Source organism: Canis lupus, chromosome 3, assembly GCF_011100685.1.
Source record: "Canis lupus familiaris isolate Mischka breed German Shepherd chromosome 3, alternate assembly UU_Cfam_GSD_1.0, whole genome shotgun sequence".
Taxonomy (NCBI): Eukaryota; Metazoa; Chordata; class Mammalia; order Carnivora; family Canidae; genus Canis; species Canis lupus.
Window position 1 is genome coordinate 57,830,368 of NC_049224.1, and position 26,742 is coordinate 57,857,109.

At 41.5% G+C, this 26,742-nt stretch overlaps 1 protein-coding gene across 16 annotated transcripts in view; it reads right to left on the reverse strand.

Moving 5' to 3' along the window:
• ZFAND6 (zinc finger AN1-type containing 6) overlaps nt 1–26,742 on the reverse strand; it is a 64,362-nt gene that overhangs the window by 2,494 nt on the left and 35,126 nt on the right. For 10 of the 16 annotated variants that reach the window (XM_038533017.1, XM_038533018.1, XM_038533011.1 and 7 more), the window contains 4 exons: nt 12,657–12,827; nt 11,396–11,504; nt 10,443–10,543; nt 563–676 (listed from right to left, as the gene is read on the reverse strand). In XM_038533017.1, coding sequence (XP_038388945.1) covers nt 563–676; nt 10,443–10,543; nt 11,396–11,504; nt 12,657–12,810 — 478 coding nt within the window. In that variant the 5' untranslated portion in view covers nt 12,811–12,827. Of the gene's footprint in view, nt 1–562; nt 677–10,442; nt 10,544–11,395; nt 11,505–12,656; nt 12,828–19,471; nt 19,604–26,742 lie in introns of all 16 variants that reach the window. The other 6 variants (XM_038533020.1, XM_038533021.1, XM_038533019.1 and 3 more) reach the window with 3 other exon arrangements.

Consider the following 26,742-nt stretch of genomic DNA (forward strand, 5'->3'; position numbering starts at 1 on the left):
ATTAGGATACCTATCCCTGAACTCCCAAAGTAATCTATTGATGGCACTTCATCTATTTTGTTTGCTAAACACCCAAGTAATGTTTCAAATATTTTTCTCTTCCTCTCTTAGTAACAATGTTGTCAACAGCTCCATTGCAGTCGTGTGGTGACCCCGGGCTAACACCTCACAAGTGCTAACTCACTGAGCCCTCACACCACTACCATTACTACACAGAGAAAGTACCTCTCAGGTATTTAAACACTCCCTCATCTGCAATTTCTGGCTATGCTAAGGCAGGAGCCACATCTTTCAAAGCACCTGGCACACTGACCCAACCTGGGGTCAACCTGGGGTCTAATGCTCTCAAACCCAGCTGGAATGAATTTTTAAAAGAAAATCTATTCATTTCACTTTCAGGTATATAATTAAAGCTATTTTATTTAAGAGAATTCAGACGCTGAAGCATATCCAGTATTAACTCTCACGGTAACAAAAATGATCTCCATTGAAGCCAGAACAGTAAGCCATACATATTTTAATATATAATCTTAAGTTTAAACCATTAGATTTAGGTCCTTACCAGTAAGTCCCACTTTCTTCCTGCACATGAAACAGCGATTCTTTTTTTGTTTTGGTTTTTCAAGAGACTTGCTTTGCTCTTCAGATGGCTGCTGTGCCGTATCTGATACTGAAGCTGACAAAAACAGGAAGGTGGTAAAATTTAATTATTCAGTAAGATTTTAATGCTGGGTGGTGGTTGTCCCCCTACCCCAACCTCACTGATCTGTTATTGTGAGGAGAGCTGAGGAATCTGTCAGCACGGAAAGAAGCTTACATAAAGTTACAAAGTGGATTACATAATACACACCCCCTTTCATTATATGTATGTACATGTTATGTATCTGTGCATACACACACAGGAAATCTAGTATACTGACATGTTAAAGCAGTGACTTGAGGTCTCACTCTGTATTCCCTTTTTCTAATAATTATGTATTTGATCAATAAAAGGTGTGCGTGTGCGTGTGCCTGCGCATGCCCAAGCGCACACACACGCAAATACTAGCTGGGTATTCTAAGGGAGTGCGTAAGTAAAACAGCCACGTGTCAACGTCGAAATATCGTTGGGGTCAGAACTACGTATATATCTCAGAGAACAAGGACAAAAAAAGCTGATACCAAGATTAGACGGAATGCCATGTTTCAAATTTCCAGAATGTTTCACATAAAACCTCTAAAATGTTAGAAGATAAATTTATCAGAACATTAAAATTAGGATAACAAATGGATGCACACAAGTAGCAAGGCCAAGGTTGGCTGCAGCAAGATTCAGTCAAATCACGGTATGTCGACCCTAGCCAATGTGACCCCCCTGGCCCTCCTGCACACTGCTGCCAGAGTCTGCGCATAACCCAGGGCACAGTACATCTTGCTCTCGAACAGTGACTTTCCACGGCCAAGTACTCACCCTTCTAGTCTTTTTTTTTTTTTTTTTAAAGAGTTTATTTTATTCATGAGAGACAGAGAGAGAGAGATACAGGCAGAGGGAGAAGCAGGCTCCCTGTGGGGAGCCCAATGCAGGATTCCATCCCAGGACACTGGGATCACGCCCTGAGCCAAAGGTAGATGCTCAACCGCTGAACTACCCAGGTGTCCCTCTCACCCTCTAGTCCTTCCTAAGCAGCCTGCTACTCAACAACCGTGGAGCCAGTCCTCTGCTCACACCATTTATAACCTATGCAAAGGGACTCCTTTCTCTTCCTCATCTACCCTGGGTCTACCTCTTCCGTTGTGCAGGTGAAGCTCAAGCCCCCCTTGCTCTGGAGAAATGCAGGGTTCACAGATTAGCCTTGGCTCCCTTGCTAGGCTCTGTCAAGTCCTGGGCACAGCTCGTGTTGTGGGCACAGCTGCTTCTGCAGTCTACACACGCTACCTCCAGCCACCTGCTCCGAGTGCAAGTCTGACGGTGTGACTCACCTCCAGGAGAAAGCTCAGAGGCCTGTCACACTCACTTTACACAATAAAATCACCTGGAAAAAATATATATATATATAAAAAAGACTCTTCTCCCATGCCTAGCCACACTCCCTGCTCCAGCCTTAGGAAATGCCAGTTTCTCCAAACATACAAAGGATTCTGTCAATAACCTTTCTGTGCGGAATGCTTTCCCATGCCCCTCTTGTCTCACTCTTTACCTGGCTTAATTGAACTGGTCTCTCTTGTCTTGTTTAAGCTTATACCATCAACTTTCACTCTATCCCCTATGCAACAGCTTAGAATAGGAAGCTCTTCCTATGTACCCCAATAGTATAGCCCATGCTATTATAATGGCCTCTTTGTCTTAACCTGGCTTAGCAGTGAGCTCCTCCAGGGCAGGAGCTTGTCCATTCCACTCCTGCCACCAGTGCCTGTCCTCACACCCCAGACCACATTGGCAGGCACGCCACAAAAACCTGCTCAACTGCATTCCTCAATTACTCACTTACTGGAGTCACGTGCCCCAGTTTCCCCAATTACACTGTAAGCCCACCAAGGACAGATGAGATCTTATTTCCTATCCGAATCTCCAGCACAGTGAATTCTAGAGTAGATGCTCAAGCATCTGATGTAATGGATTCTAGACTGCTTATGCTAACTACATTACCTCCCGTTTTAACAAAATATGACAAAGACAAAACACTACCAACTAACAAGTAAATATGCACGAATGAACAATTCTATAACTGATTATTCCACCTAGACATTCTGAAACCAGGTGGGAGACAGCTGTAAATATAAACATTTTATGAATGTTTTAAAACAGGCTATGGAACACATAAAGCCTTTCAGTATTAATAAATAAATATCCTCAGAATGTGAACTCATGAGGATAGGGTCTGAATGTCTTACTTGTTTTACCCACAGCCCCCAGAACATATCAAATAACGTTCCACTATTTGTAAAGAGCTCAAAAATAGTTTAACTTGGTATCAGAAAAGAATCTGTTTATTACCTTTGAAATCTATAAGCCATAATATCTAACCTGGTCTCCCAAGAAACTGTGATGTTCACATAAACTTATATGAACAATGCTTCAACAGCAATAACAGCATTATTCCAAGAAAACTTTTTTAAAACAAAACTGGGTAAATTGCTGAGGCACAAACTTTGGAATCTGGAAACGGAGGAGAATGAAAACATGTTTCCCTGCCACAGACACAAATGCTACTCCGTACACACATCTCTGTGAAGACATTTCATGGTATCAGCTCCAACAACCTGTCGATGGCAAACACACTATCTTTAGAGTTAAGGATCCACAGGCAGTCTGAGAGCTTACGCACGAGGACCATCTTCTGAGGCTGATCTCACCATCCACCATGATCCCATGAGACTAAGATGACCTTCACTTGTTTCAAACTAGTTAGGGGACTGGCAGCCTGAATTTTTTTTTTTTTTTTAAGATTTTATTTACTTATTCATGAGAGAGAGAGAGAGAGAGAGGCAGAGACACAGGCAGAGGGAGAAGCAGGCTCCATGCAGGGATCCCGATGTGGGACTCGATCCCAGGTCTCCAGGATCAGGCCCTGGGCTGAAGGCTGCGCTAAACCACTGAGCCACCCGGGCTGCCCTGGCATCCTGAATTTAAACATTCACCGGATTAGTTCATAGGGAAAATGATCTAGTGTTGTGTGAGGGCTTAGGATTCCCCAAAATGACCCATTTTCTTGTATGTGAAACTGAAAATCAAAGCCTGCCTTATCAGACTCTTATTTATGGAAAAGGAAACAATTCCATATTTTAAAAGAGCCGTACACATACTGCACGTGATGCCAAAAAGAACAAGTGTCCTTAGAACTAGGCAGTTTCTCAGAGTGACATGGCAACTGTGCACAAGGTCAGCTGCCTACGTGTGACCTGCTGGTCCTCAGGGGCTGTTTGGGACTCCTAGGCATGAGGCCTGGGAAGTAAACTTAAAATTTTTTTTTTTTTAGTAAACTTAATTTTTAATGGGAATCCCAACTAGACAAAGTGTACTGGCCAGTAACTTGACACTTCACAAGCACAGGGAAGGTAAAATTAGTTCAACTACCCACGTGGAGGGTCCCATTCAGGAGGAACAAGGCCCTCAGCTCTGGGTCCTGTTAAAAAAAAAAAAAAAAAAAAAAAAAAAAAGCACACAAATATAAAAGTATATAAACGATTTAGCATTACCTCTGGGAGCATATTAATATGTGTGATGATACTAATAGGCAACTGGAGTCGTCTGACAGCAGACACAATCCCCACGTGAAGTGACACACACACACACATCTTCCTGGGAGGCTTCTGCTCACCACTTCCACCCAGTGCTGATAGCGCAGCCGCTCAACAAACATTGAATGAACACACACCTTCCCAATAACCCACTGGGAGAACATTCATTTTCCTCCCCTGTCCTTTACTTTATGTAAAATGAGGGATTGGACAAAATGATCTGTGGTCCTAGCCCAAAAATTCTTCACAAAATGAGAACATTTTAAATATTCCAGGGAAAAATAAGTCTTATAGTATAGCAGGCTCCAAAAAAAATATACCAAGCTATAGATTTAATTTTATATTTTCCAGTCACTGTGTTAAAAAGTATAGGAAAGGCAAAGTTAACATATATTATCATTTAAAATGTAATCGGTATTTAACATTTCTCATCTTTTTGATACTGGTCTTTGAAACTTGTGTGTATGTTACACTTGGTGTAACTAGCAAACAAATATGTAGTAAAAAGTATCTAATTTCAGAGGAGACACATTTCAAGTGCTCAGCAGCTACCCAAGATGTGTGGTCACCTTTCTGGACAGAGCAGCTCTGTGCAGGAAAGCAATTTCTATCAGCAGCTATCTTGGGGTGAAGAAGTGTCACATTAATCTTATTAAAGTACAATTTCAGGCCATCTTTAAAAAAAAAAACAACAAAAAACCAACCAGCCTTCCTTCATGAGGCTCTCTTCCCCTAACCACTTACTAGAACCAATACCTCAGGGATCTTCCATGACTTGCTTTCAACCACCTCCTTGGCTTTAGTTCTGACACAGACTTGCTGAACTGGCCCCTCCAGCAAGCTCCCTCAGCTCCCACCACCCACAATGGCATGTGTCCTCCTGTATGCCTGTCTCACAGTTTCTGCTCCGGCTGGGAGCCTTCTCCACCAGACTTACCTTTTGTATAAATGAACCATACGACATGTGGCCTTGCTACCTGCATGTACTCTGCATGTTTTCAGAGTTCACTCCTGCTGTGGCAGGTATCAGAACTTGGAATCCTTTCACAGCTGAACACACATCCCAGTATGGACAGGCAACATCTCGTTTATCCAGTCACCTACTGATGGCCATCTGGGCTGTTTCCACATTTTGGTAACTATGAACAATGCTGCTATGAGCATTCTCACACAAGTTTCTGTGTGGACACACGTTTTCAGTCCCCTGGAATTTAGGAATGGAATTTCTGGCTCATATGGGTTAACTCTCTAACTTTCTGAATTAAATGTGTAACTGCCCAAATGTTTCCCAAGATGGCTGCTCCATTTTCCACCCCCAACAAGCATGTATTAGGGTTCTAATTTCTCCATTCCTTAACACTCGGCCATCTGCATATCTTTTTTGGATCAACGTCTATTTAGATCCTTTGCCCTTTAAAAAACTGTGGTCTTTCTACTGTTGAATTATAACATTCTTTGTATCTTAATCAGATATGTCTCACTGGCAAATGTTATTTTCCTATTCTGTGGCCTGCCTTTTCATCATCTTTTTTTTTCTCTTTATTAAGATTTTATTTATTTATTCATTTGAGACATAGAGAGAGAGGCAGAGACACAGGCAGAGGGACAAGCAGGCTCCATGCAGGGAGCCTGACGTGGGACTCGATCCTGGGTCTCCAGGATCAAGCCCTGGGCTGAAGGAGGCACTAAACTTTACGCTGAGCCACCAGGGTTGCCCCCTTTTCACCGTCTTGATGGTGGCCCTTGAAGTAATAGGTTTAATGTGTGTTTTAATCTGGTGGCTTGTGCTTCAGATACCCCACGTAAGGAAGCATGCCTGAGCCAAGGTCATTAAGACTTATGTCTGTTTTCTTTTAAACGTTTTACAGTCTTGGCTCCTACGTTCTGGTATTCTGGAGTAAACTTCTGTATAAGGTGAGGCAGAGATCCAACTTCACTCTGTCAACTGTCCAGCATCATCTGCTAAAGCCTACTCCTCCCCTACTGGAAGATCTTGGCACACTTGCTGAACATCAACTGCCCACAACCATCAGAGCATATTTCTGGATGTTGTGCTAGCCCCACCATCAACAGGAGTGTCCTCATGCCTGTGCCTGTAAGTCTCAACTACTGCAGCTGGTGGGCAGTTCTGAGACTGGGAATGGTTAGTCTTCCTCCAACTGTTTTACTTTTTCAAGATTGTTTGGCTATTCTCACCCAGCTTTTAAAATCAGAAGAAATCTTTGATTTTTTAATCCAGGCAGCTTTCTCAAATTAGTCTAATGGGACTATTCCTCTCAGATTGTTCTGAGCCACTGAGTTGTCCACTCAAGTTTGCATGAAGTCAGGATCCCTGAAAGCTGGAGCCTGAAAGTCTAGTGCACGAAGTTACTCTGGATGGCATTCCTATCCACTGTGCTGACATGAACTCAAGTCCTCCTAGAATGTGTCACTGATGAAGGGCTCAGCCCTGTGCTTCATCACCTCGTGCCACTGTTGGGAAGCTTCACAATCTTCTCTTATGTGTAACAAAGCCCACTTCACTTCTGTTATTTCAATGACTTCGAGCACCCTGTAAGGTGCATGTGGCTATTACTTATTCTCCTTTAAAAGTGATAAAAATACGGCTCAGAGAAGTGGAGGTGTCAATGTATGCAAACAGAACCTTTGATCCAAATTCCACTTCTTTTTATTGAGGTCCAGGAACCGAGGGACTGAGCAGTTAAATGAAGCGAAGCATAATGCGCAGCACGACAATCCAGCATGATAATGTGAAATGTACCAAAACACTTGAAAAAATGTTTTTAAAGCTAGCTTCTGTCAACTGAAAATCTGACATTCCTAAGTGAGACAATATAAGTTAGGTACTGCCAATGGTTAAAATAAAAAAATTAAATGAGAAACATGCTATGATACATTAAATTCTCATTCAAAGAGGAGAAAAATTCTTCAGAGCCACGAGGACAAAATGAAAGCAGTCCCACCCAACTGGTAGCAACATATCCTCATTATAAGCAGGATACCTACAGAGAAGAAAGCTGTTTCAAGAAAACTAATCTGAAAACTCTAATAAAGAATGTTAGAAGATGCTGGCTTAGATTAGATGTACAGCTGCTACTCATGTACCCTCTTCCATCTGGGATGATCTTCCCATCTAAATAAATTTCCCTGAAGGATGCAAATGGAGTAATATGGAAGAAAGTAGATAATTGGTCAGTCACCAAACCAGACGACACCATGCTGAATGAATGGTGGGGCCTCACATGTCAACAGGAATGCACATACCCACATCCCAGTCTAGGGAGTGCTACAACTGTCCAGTAGACAGACTGGCCTCAGGTCAGATGCCTGGGTTCTGGTTCTAGCTCAAATGACCACAGGACTTGAGTACAAGACTTCTTCTTTATCAATTTTTGTCCATCCACTAAATAGATGGGAAAAAAATATTCTCTGCATTTATTTCTATCCAACAGAGAAATCACAAGTACGTTTACGTTATGAGTGTATGTGTATACTTAAAGGCACACATACACACACATTCAATTCCCCCGCTACTGAGAGTTTGCTATATGCCACTTCACTTTTATGAAAAACCTACGTTAGTACCTTTTTTGCTGACTGAAAGATATCCAAAGAGAATTTTCGCTTTTATGAAATGGTAATTGCTTCTTTACACCATTTTGGTTTACAAAAGGTTTCACAGAAATACTCTACTTTTGGATAGCAGGAGAAACATGTTTATAATGAAAGAAGACACTTTTAATTCAACAGAATAAGCAAGACCTTTTTAAAAACTAGGCTATTAGAGGACTTTACATACTGAAAAATGAATCCTCTCAAACTCAGATGAAACTTATACTTGATGTTTCAAAGATTCTGCAATGTTAAAATAAGGAATGCTAAGTTGTAAAGACAGGTACTTACAAGTTAATACTGGTTTAATCACAAAAGTCATTGAAATTGTATGTGGAAAAAGGAGTGTAATTTTCAAAACCCTCGATTTCTCCTGCTATGGCTTCAAGACCACCTTCTCCATTCCTGTTCTCAGGGCTGTTGTCATCCATTAACCATGAGTGGTATAAAGGCACTTTACACAATGATCTTTCACCAACCTCTCTTCATTCTTTGTCAGACTTGCGAAACAACTGCTACCAGATCCTTAAGCCGCATCTGTTCTGTTCATTACCAACATTCTGAAATTTGTTCCATTGTGAGACGTAACATCTTCATGATTATTAGCAGCCTGTTTTCACTGTTCCTTACTTAGCTCTCTTCCTAAACTGCTAAGCAACCCTTGCTTCTAGAAACACTCCGACGTGGGCACCTGTGGGCTGGAATTAACCAGGACCCAGATGACTCCTCCTTCCTTTGCTGACTCATTTTCCAACTTGCTCCTCCTAATCTCAGCCCTCATTTTCTTTTTCTTCTCTTCTCTTTCTTTCCTTTCCTTCCTTTCCCTTTCTTTCCTTTCCTTTCCCTTTCTTTCCTTTTCTTTCCTTTTCTTTCCTTTCTTTCCTTTCTTTCTTTCTTTCTTTCTTTCTTTCTTTCTTTCTTTCTTTCTTTCTTCTTTCTTCTTTCTTTCTTTCGAGTTTATTAATTCATGAGAGACAGAGAGAGAGAGACAGAGACACAGGCAGAGAGAGAAGCAGGCTCCATGTGGGGAGCCCAATGCAGGACACGATCCTGGGACCCCAGGATCACGCCCTGGACTGAAGGCAGACGCCCAACTGCTGAGCCACCCAGGTGTCCCAGCCCTCATTTCTCAACATGTGCCAAGGACTCCCAAATCTCAGACATTAATACTCCTCACATATTTGAATACCAATTACTTACCTACAACCTCCAATGGAGCTAGTTCTGAAATGCGATCATGCCCAACTTTATGCACATCCTGTTTGGCCACACCACCTCTTTCAGCACCCCATCTAAAGCTGCTGGCCACTGCCACCATCACAAAACCAAAAAGCCTTACCACCCTTCTCCTATTCCTCACGTCCCATGGATAACAAAATCTTAGGGATTTTTCTATTTCTGCCTTTCCTTATATTTTTCTATTTAACTAAAAAGTAAAATTTATTCAATTATAATATTTACTTATTAGCTTAAAATAATATTTATGCTGCATGGAAGACAATACTGATGTTGGCCAGACGCTCTATTTTCTTGCTATAACAACATCTATGAATAGGCAAATTATGCTAATCATTTGCTGGGCATAAACTCAGAGCAAAGGAACCAGCCAGCTCAGCCACATTTAAACTTCAGCAAACTTCTCTGTCACTACCACATGAACACTATGTTTGATGGAAGTTCTCACTGGTCTGGCATCTTCTCTAAATCATGCCGCAGGCTCAGCCATGGGCTTACCTTTCCCAAGTGTCCTCCTTCAGTGAGCCATTGTCTCCACACATACCTGCACTATCTACCAGCCTCCACAATGTCTATCATCTTTGCCTATCCAGAAAACCTTCATACACATTTTAAAACCCTTCTACATCATTCTAATCCACGTAATGGGGATATAAAGAGTGTGGGCAAGAACTAGAGGCACCGTGCTGTGAAAATGGGAAACTGAACGTGATGGCTATGCTCGTGGCCACAGATACTGAGAGACGGGCGACCACCAGTCAAGTCAAACAGTCTCTCTGACAATCTGAGTCAAAAAACAAGAGATTTGGGCTCCTGGGTGGCTCAATGGTTGAGCATCTGCCTTCGGCTCAGGGCATGTTCCTGCGATCCGAGGACTGAGTCCCACACTGGGCTCCCCACAAGGAACCTGCTTCTCGCTCTGCCTACGTCTCTGCCTTTCTCTTTGTGTCACTCATGAATAAATAAAATCTTTAAAAAACAAAACAAAAACAAAACAAAACAAAAGAACCCAAGAGATTCCTCTTAGGCCACAGCTATAGTTGCTTGCAGGGGAAATAATACTTAGGTTAAATTGGTAAAAATAACAGTAAAAGAGAACAGTATATTGTAATACCACTACTCATTCACTTATAGTTCTCAAACTAAATACATTTACAATTTTCTACATTTACGTTGACATAATTATAGATCAGTGGGAAATGGCTCCCAACACTTCAATTAAATACTTGAGATATAAAATATTCTGCTCATAATAATAAATGTAAAAATATATTTTAGGCAGTCAATTAAAAAAAAATATGCACCTAGGTTACTGCCTGGCCTGTAATCCTCAACTGTTAAATGAACGACAAAAGTATGCTAGCTCATATGCAAACCTTGCAGGTCTTCTGTTTCAGGTACTGCTTTGTCCACAGATGTACTGTCCACTTGGGAAGATGCTACAGATTCTGATAAAAGTGACTGATTTGATACAGGGCTAGAAAAGCAAAAATATGTAGATTTGAAAAATGATCTCATGTAGGAGCAGTAATTAAAGTGATGTAATAAGTACAAGTTCAACATATCTAAGTACATCATTACAAGAGAGAACACAGAGATACTGTTTTCTAACCTCTGCATGAACCACAGGCCATGAACTCAGAGACCAGTTTGGACCAGAAATTCATGGCTTTTAAAAATAATAGTGAGTGGTCTCTGTGCATGAATTCAGCACATGAACACCAGTGCAGTCACGCCTGGTACAGAGTCAGGAGCCCGGGTATAATACTGTAAAGTATGTGCTGGTGCAGCAGAACTAGGCATCTCCCATCACAAACTGGGGAAAGAAACTATCGACTAGAAATGTCATCCTTGTCTCCTAATGGCAGACTGCAGGCGAATCAAGTACTTCTGCGTTTTCAGGCTTCTATCTGGCGGGACTTCACAGTGAGAATGGAAAGCTCTGGCATGGCCTGAATTGGGGGCGCCATGCCAGGGAGGGAGCGGAGAGTCATAGGCAGGGCCCCTGCAGGAACAGGACATGGTTAGGAGAAGCCAGTCTGAATTCAGAAGGACTTCAGGGCTGGGACATGTTACCGGGAGAAATAAAGGAAAGGCCGTCTCAAAAGAAATGGGAACTTAAAGACACCTTCCCAACTGCTTCCCAATGCAAACACAACAAGAAGCCTCTTCTAACAGGTCAGTTGGTCAGTAATGAGATAGACATAGCTTTGGGCAGGTTAACCCTAAAGGGACTGGATCCAGTTTTTCTCACAGCCCTGATCAAATAGAGAACATGTGCTTTATTCTTCACTAGCTTCACAAGCAGCACTCAGAGCCCACATCTTACCTTGGCTGCACAGATGCAGACGTGGAGTCTAGTGGTAACTGAGCATCCGCGACACTGCCGTCTGTGCACTGGACGGGTAAAGATTCAGACAGAGTACTGACAGAAGCTGCTGCAACAGAAGCACATTTTGCATTAGGGACATTGTGCTCTGGGAATCCCAACACCTGATCTAAACAGAGAATACCTATCTGTGCAACAGAGTGGGCCAATCCTGTTTTACTAACATCTATCATATGCTGGTTCATTACTTTTAGTAAGAATTTTCAGTAATTTCCCAATGGAAAAAAGGTCATTTAAACCAAGAAAGAAATCATATACAAACTGTATATATTAACGAACTGAACTCCTCTTTCTCAGGACTGTGTGTTACTCACACACATCTTGCAAGTCCTAGTACACAAATGAGGTATTTAAAAGATGGAGTAGTTAAGGCAAACCTAAGTTCGGAATTGAAATCTGTGCTAGCAATTTTAGCTATATTCCTTGTTCTTCATAAGGCAAAATATGTAGATGATTTAATTTTAAAAAACAATTTATATTCATTTGATCTTAGCTTTGAGAAAATTTGGAGAAATTTTGATTAAATGGCTCTAGCTTTTGGCTTGAACACGAAGCAATGATGAGAAAGACCCCATGCAGAATCTTACACAAACTAGGTAACAGCCTTCACTGCCCGCTACACCTCTGCAAAGCTCACACTCAGAATCCTTCTGATTGTTCCGATACAACCACTGACTGACCTAAGAAACTCACCTCCACAACCCCAGAATCCTCAGACACACAGTATGCACCCAGAATTAAGGTGAGCAGGCGATGAACACCCCTTACTCCCAGTCACACTGCTACACCTCTCCCCGCTTACGGCATATGGCTTTCTCTGAAGTCAGCTGTGGCCACCTGTAACCTACTCTTCTACAGCTATCTTGACTTTGAAGTCATCAATAAAATAACCAAGGTCTTCATAACCCACCCTCCCTTACACCTGACTTTACCCAGACACCTACATATACTCAGAGTATGCCTGTACTTTCATAAGATAACAGTTCTATAGCACAGCAAATAAGGCTGTGGAATGCATTTGGACTGGTTATTTTCAATGGGTAAGGACACCATTGATAATGATGATGTGGAAGGAGGAACTTTCTGATATGAATGCAGTAATATGTGCACAATGTGAGAGCATAAAAACGTATCCAGTGCATTATGCTATCTGAATCTATCTCAATGATGAATACTGCTGGGTTTTGACAGAATTACTTACCAGGTGGGCTTATTCTACCATTACTACTATTCTGTCTTTGAAGATGTTCTTTATAGCATACTGAACACATGCCATTTGTACGAGGGTTTCCATAAAATCCGCAGCCAGTGGAACAAAGCATAGGCACTTGGCTGTGATTAGTTTCTTGAGCCATGTTCCTCTGTTGCACACCTGAAATTTACACAGAATTAGTAAAGAACTCAGACACACAGCAGTCATGCATTATCCAAATTTGCTTTATATAATTTTTAAAAACCCACATACACTTCTGCTCTATCTAAAATCACTCATTCTATATACACCTGTCTTAAAACCTAGGGCTAAGATAGAGAGAAAAACTAAAGACCAAAAGATACAAACTGAGCTTGTATTTCCCACCTTCTCTACACAAGGTTTGTACTGGCTTAGAAAATGTAAACAACTCTAGGGAGGTCTGTTCTGAAGACTCCCTACCACCAGAGCCCTAAGGAAAATTCCTTGAGGCTAGTTCAGTTTGGACTTCTAATAATAATACATTATACGTTTTATTATATGTTATACTATTAATTTCTAAGTACTGACACTTATGCTCAAAGTTCATGTTTTACTTGTATAATATTTTTCTGTTTAAAAAGCATTTTACAGTATACCAATACTGGTGAAGATAGGAAGAAATGGGCAGAATGCAAGGGAAATGAGAAACTGGCTCAATCCTTCTGGCAAAAAATTTAGCAATTCACCTTAAGAGCCTTACAAAACTGCCCTCAGAACCAGTCACTCTCCCACAGGTCTCCAACGGAATAACTAGAGTACAATCAGAAAAAAAGACCAAAATACCTAACAGATGTGCTCCACAGCACTATTTATAATGTTGGTAAATTTAAAATAAATGCCCAACATGAGGAGAATGGATTTGTTTCAAGTTATAGATTATTAAAACATTTTAGAAGACTTTTTTGGTAGAAGAGAGTGCTGGTAACAAAAGACACAACATGAAATGTATATATGATGTGTTGTCAATTAGGACAAAAAGAGAATCTACAACCATCGCGAAGGACAGGAAAGAATGTGTCTGAGGACAGCAAAGCTAGTAATGCTGAATTATCCTTTTTCTGAACTTTTGAAATCCTTTTAAATGAAGGTACAATGTGCCTGATTGGGAATGAAATATTTACTGAAGTGCTTAAGATGAAAGAACTGCTGTGACACAGGACCTGTCTGGTCATCAATCACAACAGATGGAAGAACCCCATGTGCTGTTTCTCCCATAGAGCGAGTGATCCTTTGGCATAAATAACATGACAGAAGGTAATATCAGACTATTTAAAACAACAACAACAAACAAACCCCAAATCCTCCCAAATGCAATGAAGGTTACTCCAAAATGGGTGTATGTGTATTTAAAGACAAGTCTAAAAAATAATAATAATAATAAAAAAAAATAAAGACAAGTCTATAAAAGATCCTGAGGGGTAAGAATCACCAGAGGAAGACAAAGGTTTTGCCACTAAAGTTGCCCTGAATCAAATCAACAATGAAGGAAAGCATTCAATGTTTATCTTGGACAGATTTTTTCTTTACCTGAATTATTTGAAAAGACTGTTGGGTGAGGGGTATACTTAACACAAATTTCAGAACCAAGGGCTGTAATACATTTGACAGGATTACAAAACAAAGCAGCAAATTTTGCATTTGCCTTTACAAAGAACCGCCCTAAAACCAATGAGAATATTTAAACCTTTAGCCTGGGAATAATTTGGGATTTGGACAAACCTCTTTCTTACTCCATCATGGCAAATTGCTTCAGAATTCAATCTTGGCTGCTCTGCTCCCTATATGGACTACTTTGGTAGTTCTATATAAATATACATGTAAATGAAAAAAACAAACAAAACACCAAAAACAAAGATGGGATAGAAAAACGAATAAACACTCTGTGGGGATTTGTGGCCTCTGTTCTGGGGGTAAAATGTCTATGAGTGCTGTTGGGTTATCAGGGTAACTGCTCAGGGTCATGCATGTAGCTTACAACTTGTTGGAGTCAATCCAGGCAGACTGGCTCAAAGGTCTTGCTCTCAATCAGTGGTTCTCAAAGTGTGCTTCCGTGAACCCCTAGGGAGGTCAGAACTGTTTCCATTACCAGCTGTCTGTCCTTTTCCACTGTGCTGCCATGTGCACTCGTGGTGCACAAGCAATGATGGATCGATGACAGGAACCCTATTAAGGAGCCAAATCAGGAAAGTGCCCCAATACTAGCTATATCCCCCCTCGCCACATTTTCACAGCAACAGACTAACTTTATTAAATCTTGAGCCTGAACATACGTCTTGTAAATATTTTGGGTGACAAACTGGAAAGTGTACAGACTGTTCCTGCTGCATACAGAAGTGTGAAGACAGAGGGAAGGAGAGATACTGGCCCAAATGCTCAAGCTGCCCAAGGCACCTTTTTCATGGAAGACGTTTTTTATTTCAAGAACTGGCTCTGTTTATTTAAACCTGAGTATACAGCTGACATTTTCTCATAAATGAACAAAGTGAGCCTGTCACTTCAAGAAAAATAACAGTATTCATTGCCAAGGACCACATTTAAAAAAAAAAGAAAAAAAAAAAGCTTGACAAGTATCTCTTATTTTTAGAGTTTCTGATAAGATCAGTAGTGATATTAATGACATGTGAGTAGTTGGTATGGTATTAACATCTGGAGGATCCGGGTAAGTCAGAGAAGCAGTATTTTCCAGTGATCATGTATGATGGCACAAAATGATTCATGAACAAAAGATCCATTCAAATTGGAAGACCAAGGAATTTTAAAGTAAGGGGACAGAAAATTTTTACATATAGTTTGAGATGCTAGACTGCAATTAACCCTTTAAAGAAACTACAAATTGCCTAATTTTGGTATAATATCAAAGAAAGGCAACCTCTGTTATCTGAAAAGGTTATTAAAAACATCCTTTCTTTTTCAATGACGTATCTGTATGATATCAGTTTTTATTTATAACACTGTAACAGATAAAATGCAGAGCCAACTATGAGAATCTTACTATTTGCACAAATGCCTAACAATGGCACTTTTCTCACTAAACTTTTTCGGTGGTGATGGTGGGGATGAGGGAAGGGATGGTTACTTCTGACAAAAAAAAAAAAAAAATTTTTTTTCTTTAAAGATTTTACTTATTTATCCATGAGAGACAGAGAGAGAGAGACAGAGAGAGAGAGAGAGGCAGAGATACAGGCAGAGAGACAAGCAGGCTCCATGCAGGGAGCCCGATGTGGGACTGGATCCCAGGACTCCAGGATCACGTCCTGGGCTGAAGGCAGACGCTTAACCACCAAACCGCCCAGGCATCCTTGACAAAATATTTTTTAATATTATTATTTTGTAATTTTTTTCAGCCTTATTTTGTAAGAAGAGAAGTATCGTTAAATATGACACACATAAACCAAAGTTCTTCAGGGTACTCAGTAATTTTAAGAGAATATGAAAGTCTTGAAATGAAAACCTTTGAGAATCCACTGCTGTAAACTATGCATACCCAGTGTAGACAGTATCAACTTAAGGGCACAAAACCCAACTCTTTGGGGGAAGGAAGCACATAAGAAACCTTACTCTGTATGTATATATGGAATACATAAATAGAGATATAGTATATCTGTGGATTAAAATTTTATGGAGGTGGGAAGCTAAGTTGGAAAAAACTTTAAAAAGGCTTTTTGTCAGAGAGGAAAAAAAAAGATTGAAAAACATTGTTCTAAACCACAATTATCCTGTGTTGCCTATTAATAACATTATAATGGTATTTATAAGGTGAGAATTAAAAGACTCTCTCCAGGGGATCCCTGGGTGGCTCAATGATTTAGCGCCTGCCTTTGGCCCAGGGTGCAATCCTGGGGTTTCCGGATCGAGTCCCGCATCGGGCTCCGGGCATGGAGCCTGCATCTCCCTCTGCCTGTCTCTCTCTGCCTCTCTCTATCATGAATAAATAAATAAAATCTTTAAAAAGACTTTCTCCAGTGGCACAGATAAACCTTTCAGCATCTGGCCGGCAATCATAAGCACCCAGAGAAGAGAAATATTCTATTTCTTTGAAAACTTAATAGTCACAGATTAGAATACGACCACCAAGCTTTCATTCATATTACCTGCTTCTGAATAAATTTTAAAAACATGTAGCACTAGTGATTTCCCCAAGCCAAACTGCCCTGCACAGCAGCAATTTAACAATGATTTTCATAAGTTGAGCTTTCTTATTTATTTTTTTTTTGGTGAGCTTTCTTATTAAAAAAAAACTATCATCTTGGCAGGTAAAAAGCACAAAGGATTTTGTAGGCTATTTAAAAAGAAAAAAAGACATTTATTCATCTTTAGGCCACAAAATATACCTTTCCATGAAGACTCACAAAGAGAACCACCACCATAAAAGGGTAGTTTAGTTTATCCCAATGTGCAGTGGCAAAGATGGCACAGTTGTGGAGAAACTGGAAATCTTGCCTTCCTCTGTTCCACCTTCTTGGCAGGGAAGGACTCTGCGGGCCACCAGACTGGCACTCAGGAGGGAGGGAGGCAGGGAAGGACTCTGCAGGCCATCAGACTGGCACTCAGGAGGGAAGAGCGTAAGGGAATGAGAATGCAGAACAATCCCTTAGCTACCATTTTGAGGGATTATAAAGCAGCAAAGTCAAGGAGGTAAAGAACGGGATTATCAGACATAAACAGAAAAGTTCACTAGCATGGTATAATTTAAAAACAAATGTCTATGCATTGCAGAAAATTCAGAAAATGTGGTTTCTGACTCTTACTATTTGTAATCAAAACCACAGCCAAGTCTGCTCTCTTCCCTGAAATGGTACTGAGCAGGTACTAGAACTGACTGTGGGCCAAGAACCATGTCTTCTGTTTTATTTAGCTCTAGAACCCTGTGCTGTTTTAAAAATTAGGAACTGATATTCAACGAGATTTAAGAACTTGCCCAAGGCCACATATCTAGGAAGCAGCTGTCTTTGGTCAGTGTCTTTTCCTTTATCTCCTAAAACACAAGAGAATGACTTTCAAAGTCCAACCTGCTCCTGCTAAACCTGTGATTTTGTGAGCAATCCACGAATTCTTATGCTTTTCATTGAAAGATAATTTAAATTTTCACTCATTTATTCGACCTTAAGATATTATGAGCTTTAATAAGGTTAACCAAGCTCTGAAGAAAATTTGTTTTTCAAATCTTTTTACCTAAGAAATTCTTGTTGGCATTAAAAAACTCAAGATCAAATATTTTAAGACTGCAAAGAAAATTCATTACCAATTATTAAAATTCTTTTTTTAAAATTTTTTTATTTTTTTTCAATTATTAAAATTCTGATAAAAGAACAGCAATGAGTGGATGTAACACAGACCTCATTATTAACTGCAAATACATGTCAATTGAACTTCCTTTCCTGTTTTGTGCCTTAGAGTTTGAGTCACCAGATTCCGATCATTTTGAAATGTTCCATGCTCCTTTCTTTTCCGTTCCAAATTCTGATGCTCATCACTTCACCGCTGAGTTAACAGATTTTTGTTTTACTCCCCCTCCTCCCAACCCATTTATTGACATTCTCCTAAAACACCCAGTTCCCATCACATTACTTCTGTTTTAGTTACTGTAGAGCTGCTCCAGGAAGGAGCACTAGACCTAGCACGTATGTCGTAGATCTTTTACTCCAACCAACCCAGTTTCCCTAGAAAGGAGGCTGCATGAGAAGAGGATGGGTGTGGGGTCAGGCTGGCATCGGTTTGATGCTCTGCTCCACCGTGTTTGTCACCTGTCATAGCCTGGACATGTTACCAAACTTCTCCAAGTGTCAACTCCCCAGGAGGTCGCATCCAGCATGTCTCACCAGACTACAGATAATGTTGACAGGAAGACAGGAAGCACAGACAGTGCCTGGCTCTTCCTCTGCGTCTCCTGGAAGCACAGTCAGCCCCCATCTGCTGGACACAAGCTCCAGCTCTATCACACTGCTCCTCTCTTGGTGGATAAGGTCTGCTTCTGTACTCTGCCTACAACAATCTTGATCTCAGGAATCAGTTCAAACATTTTTCTTTTGGGTCCACTTTTGCCCACCACAATCCTCCTCTGCTCTTTCTCCCCAAAGCAGCACTCATCCCTCTGTGGCACTTCGGCTGGCCATCACTCAGGTGCTTTCAGCAGACAATTTCCCAACTAAACTCCTAAGTGTCTTCTTCAAACCCCCTTCATGTCTAGAATGAATTCCACAGAATATTTTCTTGAATAAAGGCATTTCATTATTGTTAGAAGTATTCACGTCAGGCAAAAATGGTTGTTTTTCCAAGGAAAAGGGGAGAAAACATGAATCAAATGCTTTCACACCTAGTTGTCATAATTTATATAATGAAGCTGTCCTTCAGCAAGAACGACCATCAGTCCCCAGCCAGCTGTAAAACACACAGATATTTCTTTTCATTGTTTTTCTCCCTCCTCCGGAAAAAAACAGGTTGGAAATATAATTTGTAAAGGTGCATTCTTCCAGTTTCCCCCTACCCTCCTGCTTTTTTAATCACTGGATATCACTGGGAACTAATTATCTTTGCAATTACATCAAATGGAGATCCCAGAAGAGAATCCTGGCATAGCTGGGATGACTATTTCCTGAGGCATACAGTAATTCCCCATAGCATTATGAGCATGTGGATCTACCAGCTATCACATGGGCCGTATACCTATGTTCTGGGGGTCAAGAACCTTTGCAGAGATGACCAAAAAAACTGGGAAAGTTCATAAAGCAAATAGATCAGAAAGTATGACTTGATATAAACTACCTGGGATGAAAGCTACTCACTCTGATAAAAGTATAAAAGTATAGGGACTCTGGATTGGGGTTCCTACTGCACGGAGGATGCTCTGTAGTCGTGTCTGTGTACAGCAGTTCCCCACGCCCTAGGTCAGGCTGTCTTTCCTGCTGTTGCTTGGGCTGAAAAACACAAAGGTGCCGTCTGGCTCATGTGAGGGTAGCATCACTGGAGGAACTCTATATTCATTCTTTCCCAGCAAATAATTAACTCTTTGTTTCCAACAAAGTAGCTTATAAGGCATTCATTGTTTACATTCTGCCCAACAATGTTTAAATCAAGGGTTGTCAAACTTTTCTGTACGTGACCAGACAGTAAATATTTTAGGCTTCATAAGCCATACTGTTGCTTTTACAACCGTTCAACTCTGCTGTGTCCTGCAAAAGCAGCTAAGGACAGTTCTAAACCAACGAGCATGGCTGTATTTCAAAAATACTATGTTTATGGCCACAAAATTTGAATTTCAACAGCATTTTCACACCACAAAATGTTACTCTTCTAATTTTTTCCCTAACCACTTAAAAACATAAAAGCCATTCTTAGCTGAACAAAAATAGGTGACAAGCCCAAAGTTTGTAAACTCTCCATTTTCTATTAAATGAGCAGGTGACTTTATTTAAGATTGTATTCATTTATTTGAGGTTCCTGATGCAGGGGTTGATCCCAGGACCCTGAGATCATGACCTGAGCCAAAGGCAGGTGCTTTACCAATTGGGCACCCAGGTGCCCCAAGCAGGTGACTTTAGTGTAAGCATCGCCACAGATGAGGCAGGGAGGCCAGGCAGACATGGGACTCCAGCAGAGGCACTCAACTGTGGGATTCTCTAATCCAAACGGAACATAAACGTTAAGTATCATTTGCTCTTGCTAAAGTCTCATCTCTTAATTTAGTATATGTTTACCACCCAGGAAGGGAAAGAACAAGAAAAGGCAATCTCTCATCCACACCTGTATCCTCAGGTTTATACAGAAGTGCAGTGACAATGTGAAAAGTGGCAGAAATATTCTTGGTACAAACCCACCTCTGCATTGCATGCCATCTTCTCCTTAACAAGGCTAAAGTATCTCAATAATTACAAAATCACCCAGTAGCTGCACCTGGAAGATACCTGTACTCCTGAAATAGATAGTTCTGGTCTGCCTAGCATGTTCTTTCCTTCAGGTAACAGAACCTCTTTCCTGTGGCAAAAGCATTCCATTTGTATGCAGTAGGCCTAGCCACCGCTCCCTGGGCCCGGACCATCTCACAGGTGGGCAGTGTCTCAAGCTGAGCCAGTCAGTCCTCCCTGGATTTTACTGGTGCTGCTGGGGAAGAGGCCAACGACAGACACCTGGGTGTAGCTGGGGCCCTCTTTGCCACAACTGACAGTCTCCACATGACAATTAAAAATAGGGTAAGCAAAGCCAAAATGGGAAGAGAGGTAGAGAGGGAGGAGAGCGCCAAGATCCAACAGGGTCTGAACTCCAGCATCCACCTTGCTGAGGGCATCTCTAACTCTCTGATTTCCCAGTTATGGGAGACAAATCCTGCTTCTGCTTTAGTTCCATTTGGGCTGCTTTCACTTGCAATTAATTCAAGTCCCTAGGGAAGTACAAAATGTTGCCCTACAAAACTCTTCCAACTTAAGGGAATAATCAATGATATAAAAATGAAGGTAGTATTCCATTAGTCCAAGGGAGAGGAGCGGAGCGGGTGGAGATGAAGGAAGAGGAGGAGGGGGAGTGAGAGGGGAGAGGGGGTTGCAGGTGCGAGGGTGTAATGACTCGTCCAAACCCTAACACAAAATCCCGCACTCCCCCCCCTACCCTAATCTCAGCCCCCCACCCCACCGACACTCCCTCCCCCCTACCCTGCAAGAAAGGAAAGAAAGAAAGAAAGAAAAGAAAGAAAAAGAAAAAGAAAAGAAAGAGAAATCAATACAATTCCCACTACTTATCGTTCTTTTCACCCAGAAAAACATACTGGAGGGGCGAGGGCTGGGGGATGACAGGAAGGAGGGCATGTGATGGAATGAGCACTGGCTGTTGTACACAACTGATGAATCATTGAACTCTACGTCTGAAACTCATGGTACAGTATATGTTAATTGAATTTAAAGAAAATTAAAAAAAACGTAAAGAAAAAAACGTAAGCGTAAAGCTTAAATGCTTGCGAACTGAACACTGAAACTGGCGCCCCCATAAGAACTGAACATCACCAGTAAGCTCCAAAAGCTTCCTCACACCTCTCCCAGGTATACCCTTTCTCTGAAGTCACTGTGGGGTTCAAAAACCCCTAGAGTAGCTTCTGCTCTTCCATTTTTATAAATGGAAATATACAGTGTATACACAGTGTCTGGCTGCTCTTACACTGTTTCTGAGATTCAATGTTGCTAACGTGTCTAACTGTAGTGCATTCATTCTTACTGCTATCTAGAGTATTTGTACAAATAAACCGTGATTCATTCTAATGTTGACAGGGGCTGGGGACATTTCAGTTTAGGAGTATGACAAATACTGTGGTTTTGAACATGACCGTGTCTTTTGATTAACACACACATTTCTCCTGAGAGTGTGTGTGTATAAATATATAGGAGTGGAAATGCTGGTCACAGGACACACACATATCCCCTGCCTTTCCAAGGTTTGTGTCCTGTTGCTCCAATTTAAGAAAGATCTACATTTAGTACCTATTTTGAGAAATTCGAAGATTATTTTAGCTTTTATGAGAAGAGGCACCAAGCAGAAACAGCGTTCACTACAAGTTTACAGACAGTGCGCTCCCCCCAGCCACGCTCAGCACCTCAGCATCCAGCTACCACAGCTTGTAACTGCATCTGTGAGCATCTGGGCTTCATCTTGGTTTATGGTGTATGCGTGTTAGCAATGTGTCCTGACATATTTTTGGGTCTGGGAACACTCAAAGAATCTTCCATATAAATTAATGATAAAGGCTTCTTCACTGTAGCCTATTCATCTTCCAGGTTTCACAGGCATGCTCTACTGCATGTATGTTCATCCTTGGCAGGTGCTACCAGTTTCCCAAAGCAGTCATACAATTCTACTGGTAACGAAAGAATATCTCCTGGTAACAAAAGAGCATTCCAGTTACTCCCCATTTTACCAGTATGTGGCACAGTGTGCTGCACAGGGCTGAGTAGTGGCCCCAGACTTGTCTATGTCCTATCCCCTGGAACCTGTGAACATTACCTTCTAAGAGGGGGAGCTTGCCCTGGATTTCCTTGGTGGGCCTGAACTGCAAGAGGCGGAAGGAGTTCTGAGACACATAGAGAAGGGGGTGCAGAGACAGAGGTAGAGCCTGGAGTGATGTGGCCGGGAGCCAGGGGACGCCTGCAGCCAGAATCTGGAAACAAGGAAAGCATTCTCTCCAGAAGCTTCTCCGCAGGGAGCATGGCACTGCCAACACCTGATCTTGAACCATGGGACTTCAGAACTGTGGGAGAAGAAACCTTTGCCTCCGGTTTGAGGTAAACTGTCACAGCAGACCTGAGAACCAATGCATGTGTCTTTCCATTTTAAGTGTTCTCATGGGTGTAGTAATGTCTCAGCTGTCTCAGGCTTCCTACTATTGCGAAGACTAAGGCAGCCGAACACACCTCCATGTGCTGACTGGCCAGCTGGGGGTCCTCTAGTGTGAAGTGCCTGTTTAAGGTTTTCGTGCATCCTGAACCTGTTGGATTGATAGATTAACAATACTGATAAACTTTTCTTGTATGTTGATACCCAGTGATTTACTAAGTCTGTGCTTTACTCCACGGTCATAAACATGTCCTCTCCTCCATTTTAGAACCTCACCTCTCACATTGCAGTCTGCAATCCATCCAGGGTTGGGTTTTTTGTTTTTTGTTTTTTAAATAAGGTATGGGTAGAGATTCAGATTCATGTGTTTCTGCACATGGCTACCTAATTACTCTAAAGCCATTATTAAAGAGACTGCCCTTCCCAGTGGCACTACAGCCTCATCTCTGTCCACGCACTGGGCACCATGTACATACAAAGCCTCTCACAGAGACTCACTCTAGCAGTCCACTTGACTGTCTATCCTGTTCTGAACTACTATAGATTTTGGATATCTGGTATTAGTTCAGGTTCAAACATCTACTATCAGTTTTATTCTTCCTCAAGATTGTGCTGCTTCTTTATGGCTCTTTGCATTTCTATACAAATTTTAGAGTTGGTTTGTCAATTTCTATTAAAAAAAACAAAAAAGACCCAATAGGATTATGTTCAATCTCCAGATGTACAAACACAGCATAAGCCTCAATTTACTTAGGTCTCCTTTAAATGTCCAACGTGTTACAGTGTTCATGAAGAGGACTTGTATTACCTTGTTAGACGTTCCTAGGTATGGGATTTGTTAACATTGACTCTAAGTGGTATATTCTAAAAACCTCATTTTCTACTTGTTTGCCAGCCAGTTCCCAAGTGGCCCCAGGGATCCTCAGGCCACTGGTATTCAGGCCCCCCTTAGCCCTCTCCCACACTGTATCAGTGTTGATCCAGAATACCATGTAAGCAATGCTGTACCCCTTCTGACCTAGCCATGAAAGATGCTGTGGCTACTGCCTTGCTCTCTCTCTCCCTCTTGATCATCCATTGGGAAGGCCTCTGGCCAAGAGTTATGTGAGTGAACTCAGGAGCCCATCCTTCAGCCCTGTTCAGTTTCCAGAGGACTGCAACCTCACGGGAGACCCTGAGCCAGAACCACGCAGCTCAACTCCCTCCATATTCCTGACAGAAATTATGTGAGATCATCAATTGTTTAAGTTTTGAGGTACTCTGTTATACAGCAATTGATAACATTAGTTGCTAGTACAGAAGTCCCCTTGCTTCTGTTCTTGTCCTCCTATAGTCTATTTTCAATACCAGCCGTGATCATGTTAAGATCCAGAGCACATCACACCACTAGCTTGCTCAAAATCCTCCAAAGGCTTTCCAGTTACCAAGAGTAAAAGTCAAATTCCTTACCATGACAGAGGCTCCTCATCATTGGCTCCCCAACTCCCTGACAATACATACCTCCAGGCAAGCCAGGTCTGCCTTCGTCTTGAGGACTTTGTACTTCTACCGTCCACCCCCCAGACATCCTCATAAGCAGGTTCCCTCACCTCCCTCAGGCCTTTAATCGCATGTCACCCTTTCGGGGAGAATGTCCCGTTACCACTCTATTTGAAATTACCCCCAGCATCATTAGCCTTTCCAGCTTTATTATTCTTCAATGTCCTTAATTTCAATCTTAATTTACTATTAAGTCACATTTATTTTGTCTGTCTTTCCCCTACTAAAATGGTATCTCAGTAACAGCAGGGAATTCGTCCATTTTGTTCAGTGCTGCTTAAAATAATGCTTGGCACATGGTAGGCATTCAGTATTTGCAGAATGCATGCACAAACGAAGTAGCCCTGCCACTTTGCCAGCACACAACCTGGAATGCTCAAATATTTACTGCAAGGCAAGAAACTGGAATAGACTCTTCTTTAAAAAAACTGAACTTGCTGTTTGACAAGAGATCCAGGTCTGCCAGCAGGGTACACTACTTTGGTTAGGTAGTGTATGCACTGAACAAAGATGGTTAGCTTCATGCTCCAATGCTCCAAGCCCATGGATGTCTTTTCCAATTCAGCCCGCTGAGGGAGGGCTTCACTAGGAGGTTCGAACACTATATGTAGTAATTTTATCATTAAACCTAAGATGCAATTTTAGGTTCTCAAACTGACCTAGGTTCCACATTGTATACCTTAAAGAATCAAGACACAGTTACTATCTGCACAAGGCAACTGAATCTCCTTCTCTGCAAAAAGTGAGGGGGACGGGGAGGGACCCTCTCCTATTTCCCACTGGGTTCCACATTTATGGGTTTTCATTCACTCTTTTTCTCAAAAAGATTAACACAAAATACGATTTTTATATATGCAAGATCCACATGCAAAATCACTTTTTAAAACTCTCTCCTCTTTGACCTTGAAGCTTGTAATTCAATCATGCAGACTGTGCCTCATTCTCTGCCCCATCACTGTTTCAGGACACTCTTCCCTTAAGGCAAATCTCCAATGCAGCTTCCAGTAGTTGTGAATGAATCTCTCTGATTTCTTCTAATATAGCCAACCTTCACATTAAAATCTCTTCCATTCCCCTGAAACTGTGCAACACTTTTTAGATGAATAACTGGCTTTACTATTTCATGTTCTGTCTCACTGACCTACTCTGACACATTGGCATCCCAGAGCAGAGTCTTCCTCCTGCCTGTTTTCCAGCCACATGTCCCATTAGAGTCACCCCAGGACGGAGCTTGGGCACACAGCCCCTACTCTGCATCTCATCTCTGGGAAAGCCTAGCACTGATACCAGGAAAACAGACAGCAACTTCTAGGAATCAACAGTGTTCTTTAATACAAACTGAAATATGAATGATTAGTGGATAATATGGTCTGTAAGGACTAAGAGTAGACTAGACTAGAAGAGAAAAAAATGTATTAAATACACAAACCAATTACTTGGTTTGTTCAGGGTTTTACCCCAGCGGTGCACCCTAGGGATTGATCAACTTTTTCTAAAAGACCCAAGGCTCTGTGTACTCTGTGACAGGCCATTGGGGCTACTTCACTTTGATAATGAGAAGCCACCACATTATAAAAATGGATGGGCATAGCTGTGTTCTAATACAACTTTTATTTACACAAAGAGGTGGCCAAAAGGTTTTGTTTGGCTAGCAGGCCACAGTGTGCCAATCCCAGTTCTAGACCAAATGCCAGGCACAGAGGAAATTCTCAAATAAATTCTGGATGAACAAATGAATGGTTTCCAAAATGTTTTAGGTGGAATGCTATCAGGAAAGATAGTAAAATTATACAAGAGTGAATCAGTTTCACTTTCTTTTGTCACAGCCCTTTCTACAAGGGTGTCCTGCTTGATAAGCTTATTGTGGTGCCTACTGATCTATCAGGAACTGTAGAACAGTAGGCATGATACAGTTCTGCTCGAGGATCAATAGATGCATAAGGACAGGAATATTAACGTGTGATTTTCATGTATCTGTAGATATCACATCCAACTCCAAAATTACAATAAGCCCTATCAGCCACAAAAACACAAAATGAGGGGCAGCCCAGGTGGCTTAGCAGTTTAGCGCCACCTTTGGCCCAGGGTGTGATCCTGGAGACCCAGGATCGAGTCCCACTTCAGGCTCCCTGCATGGAGCCTGCTTCTCCCTCTGCCTGTGTCTCTGCCTCTCTCTCTGTGTCTCTCATGAATAAATAAATAA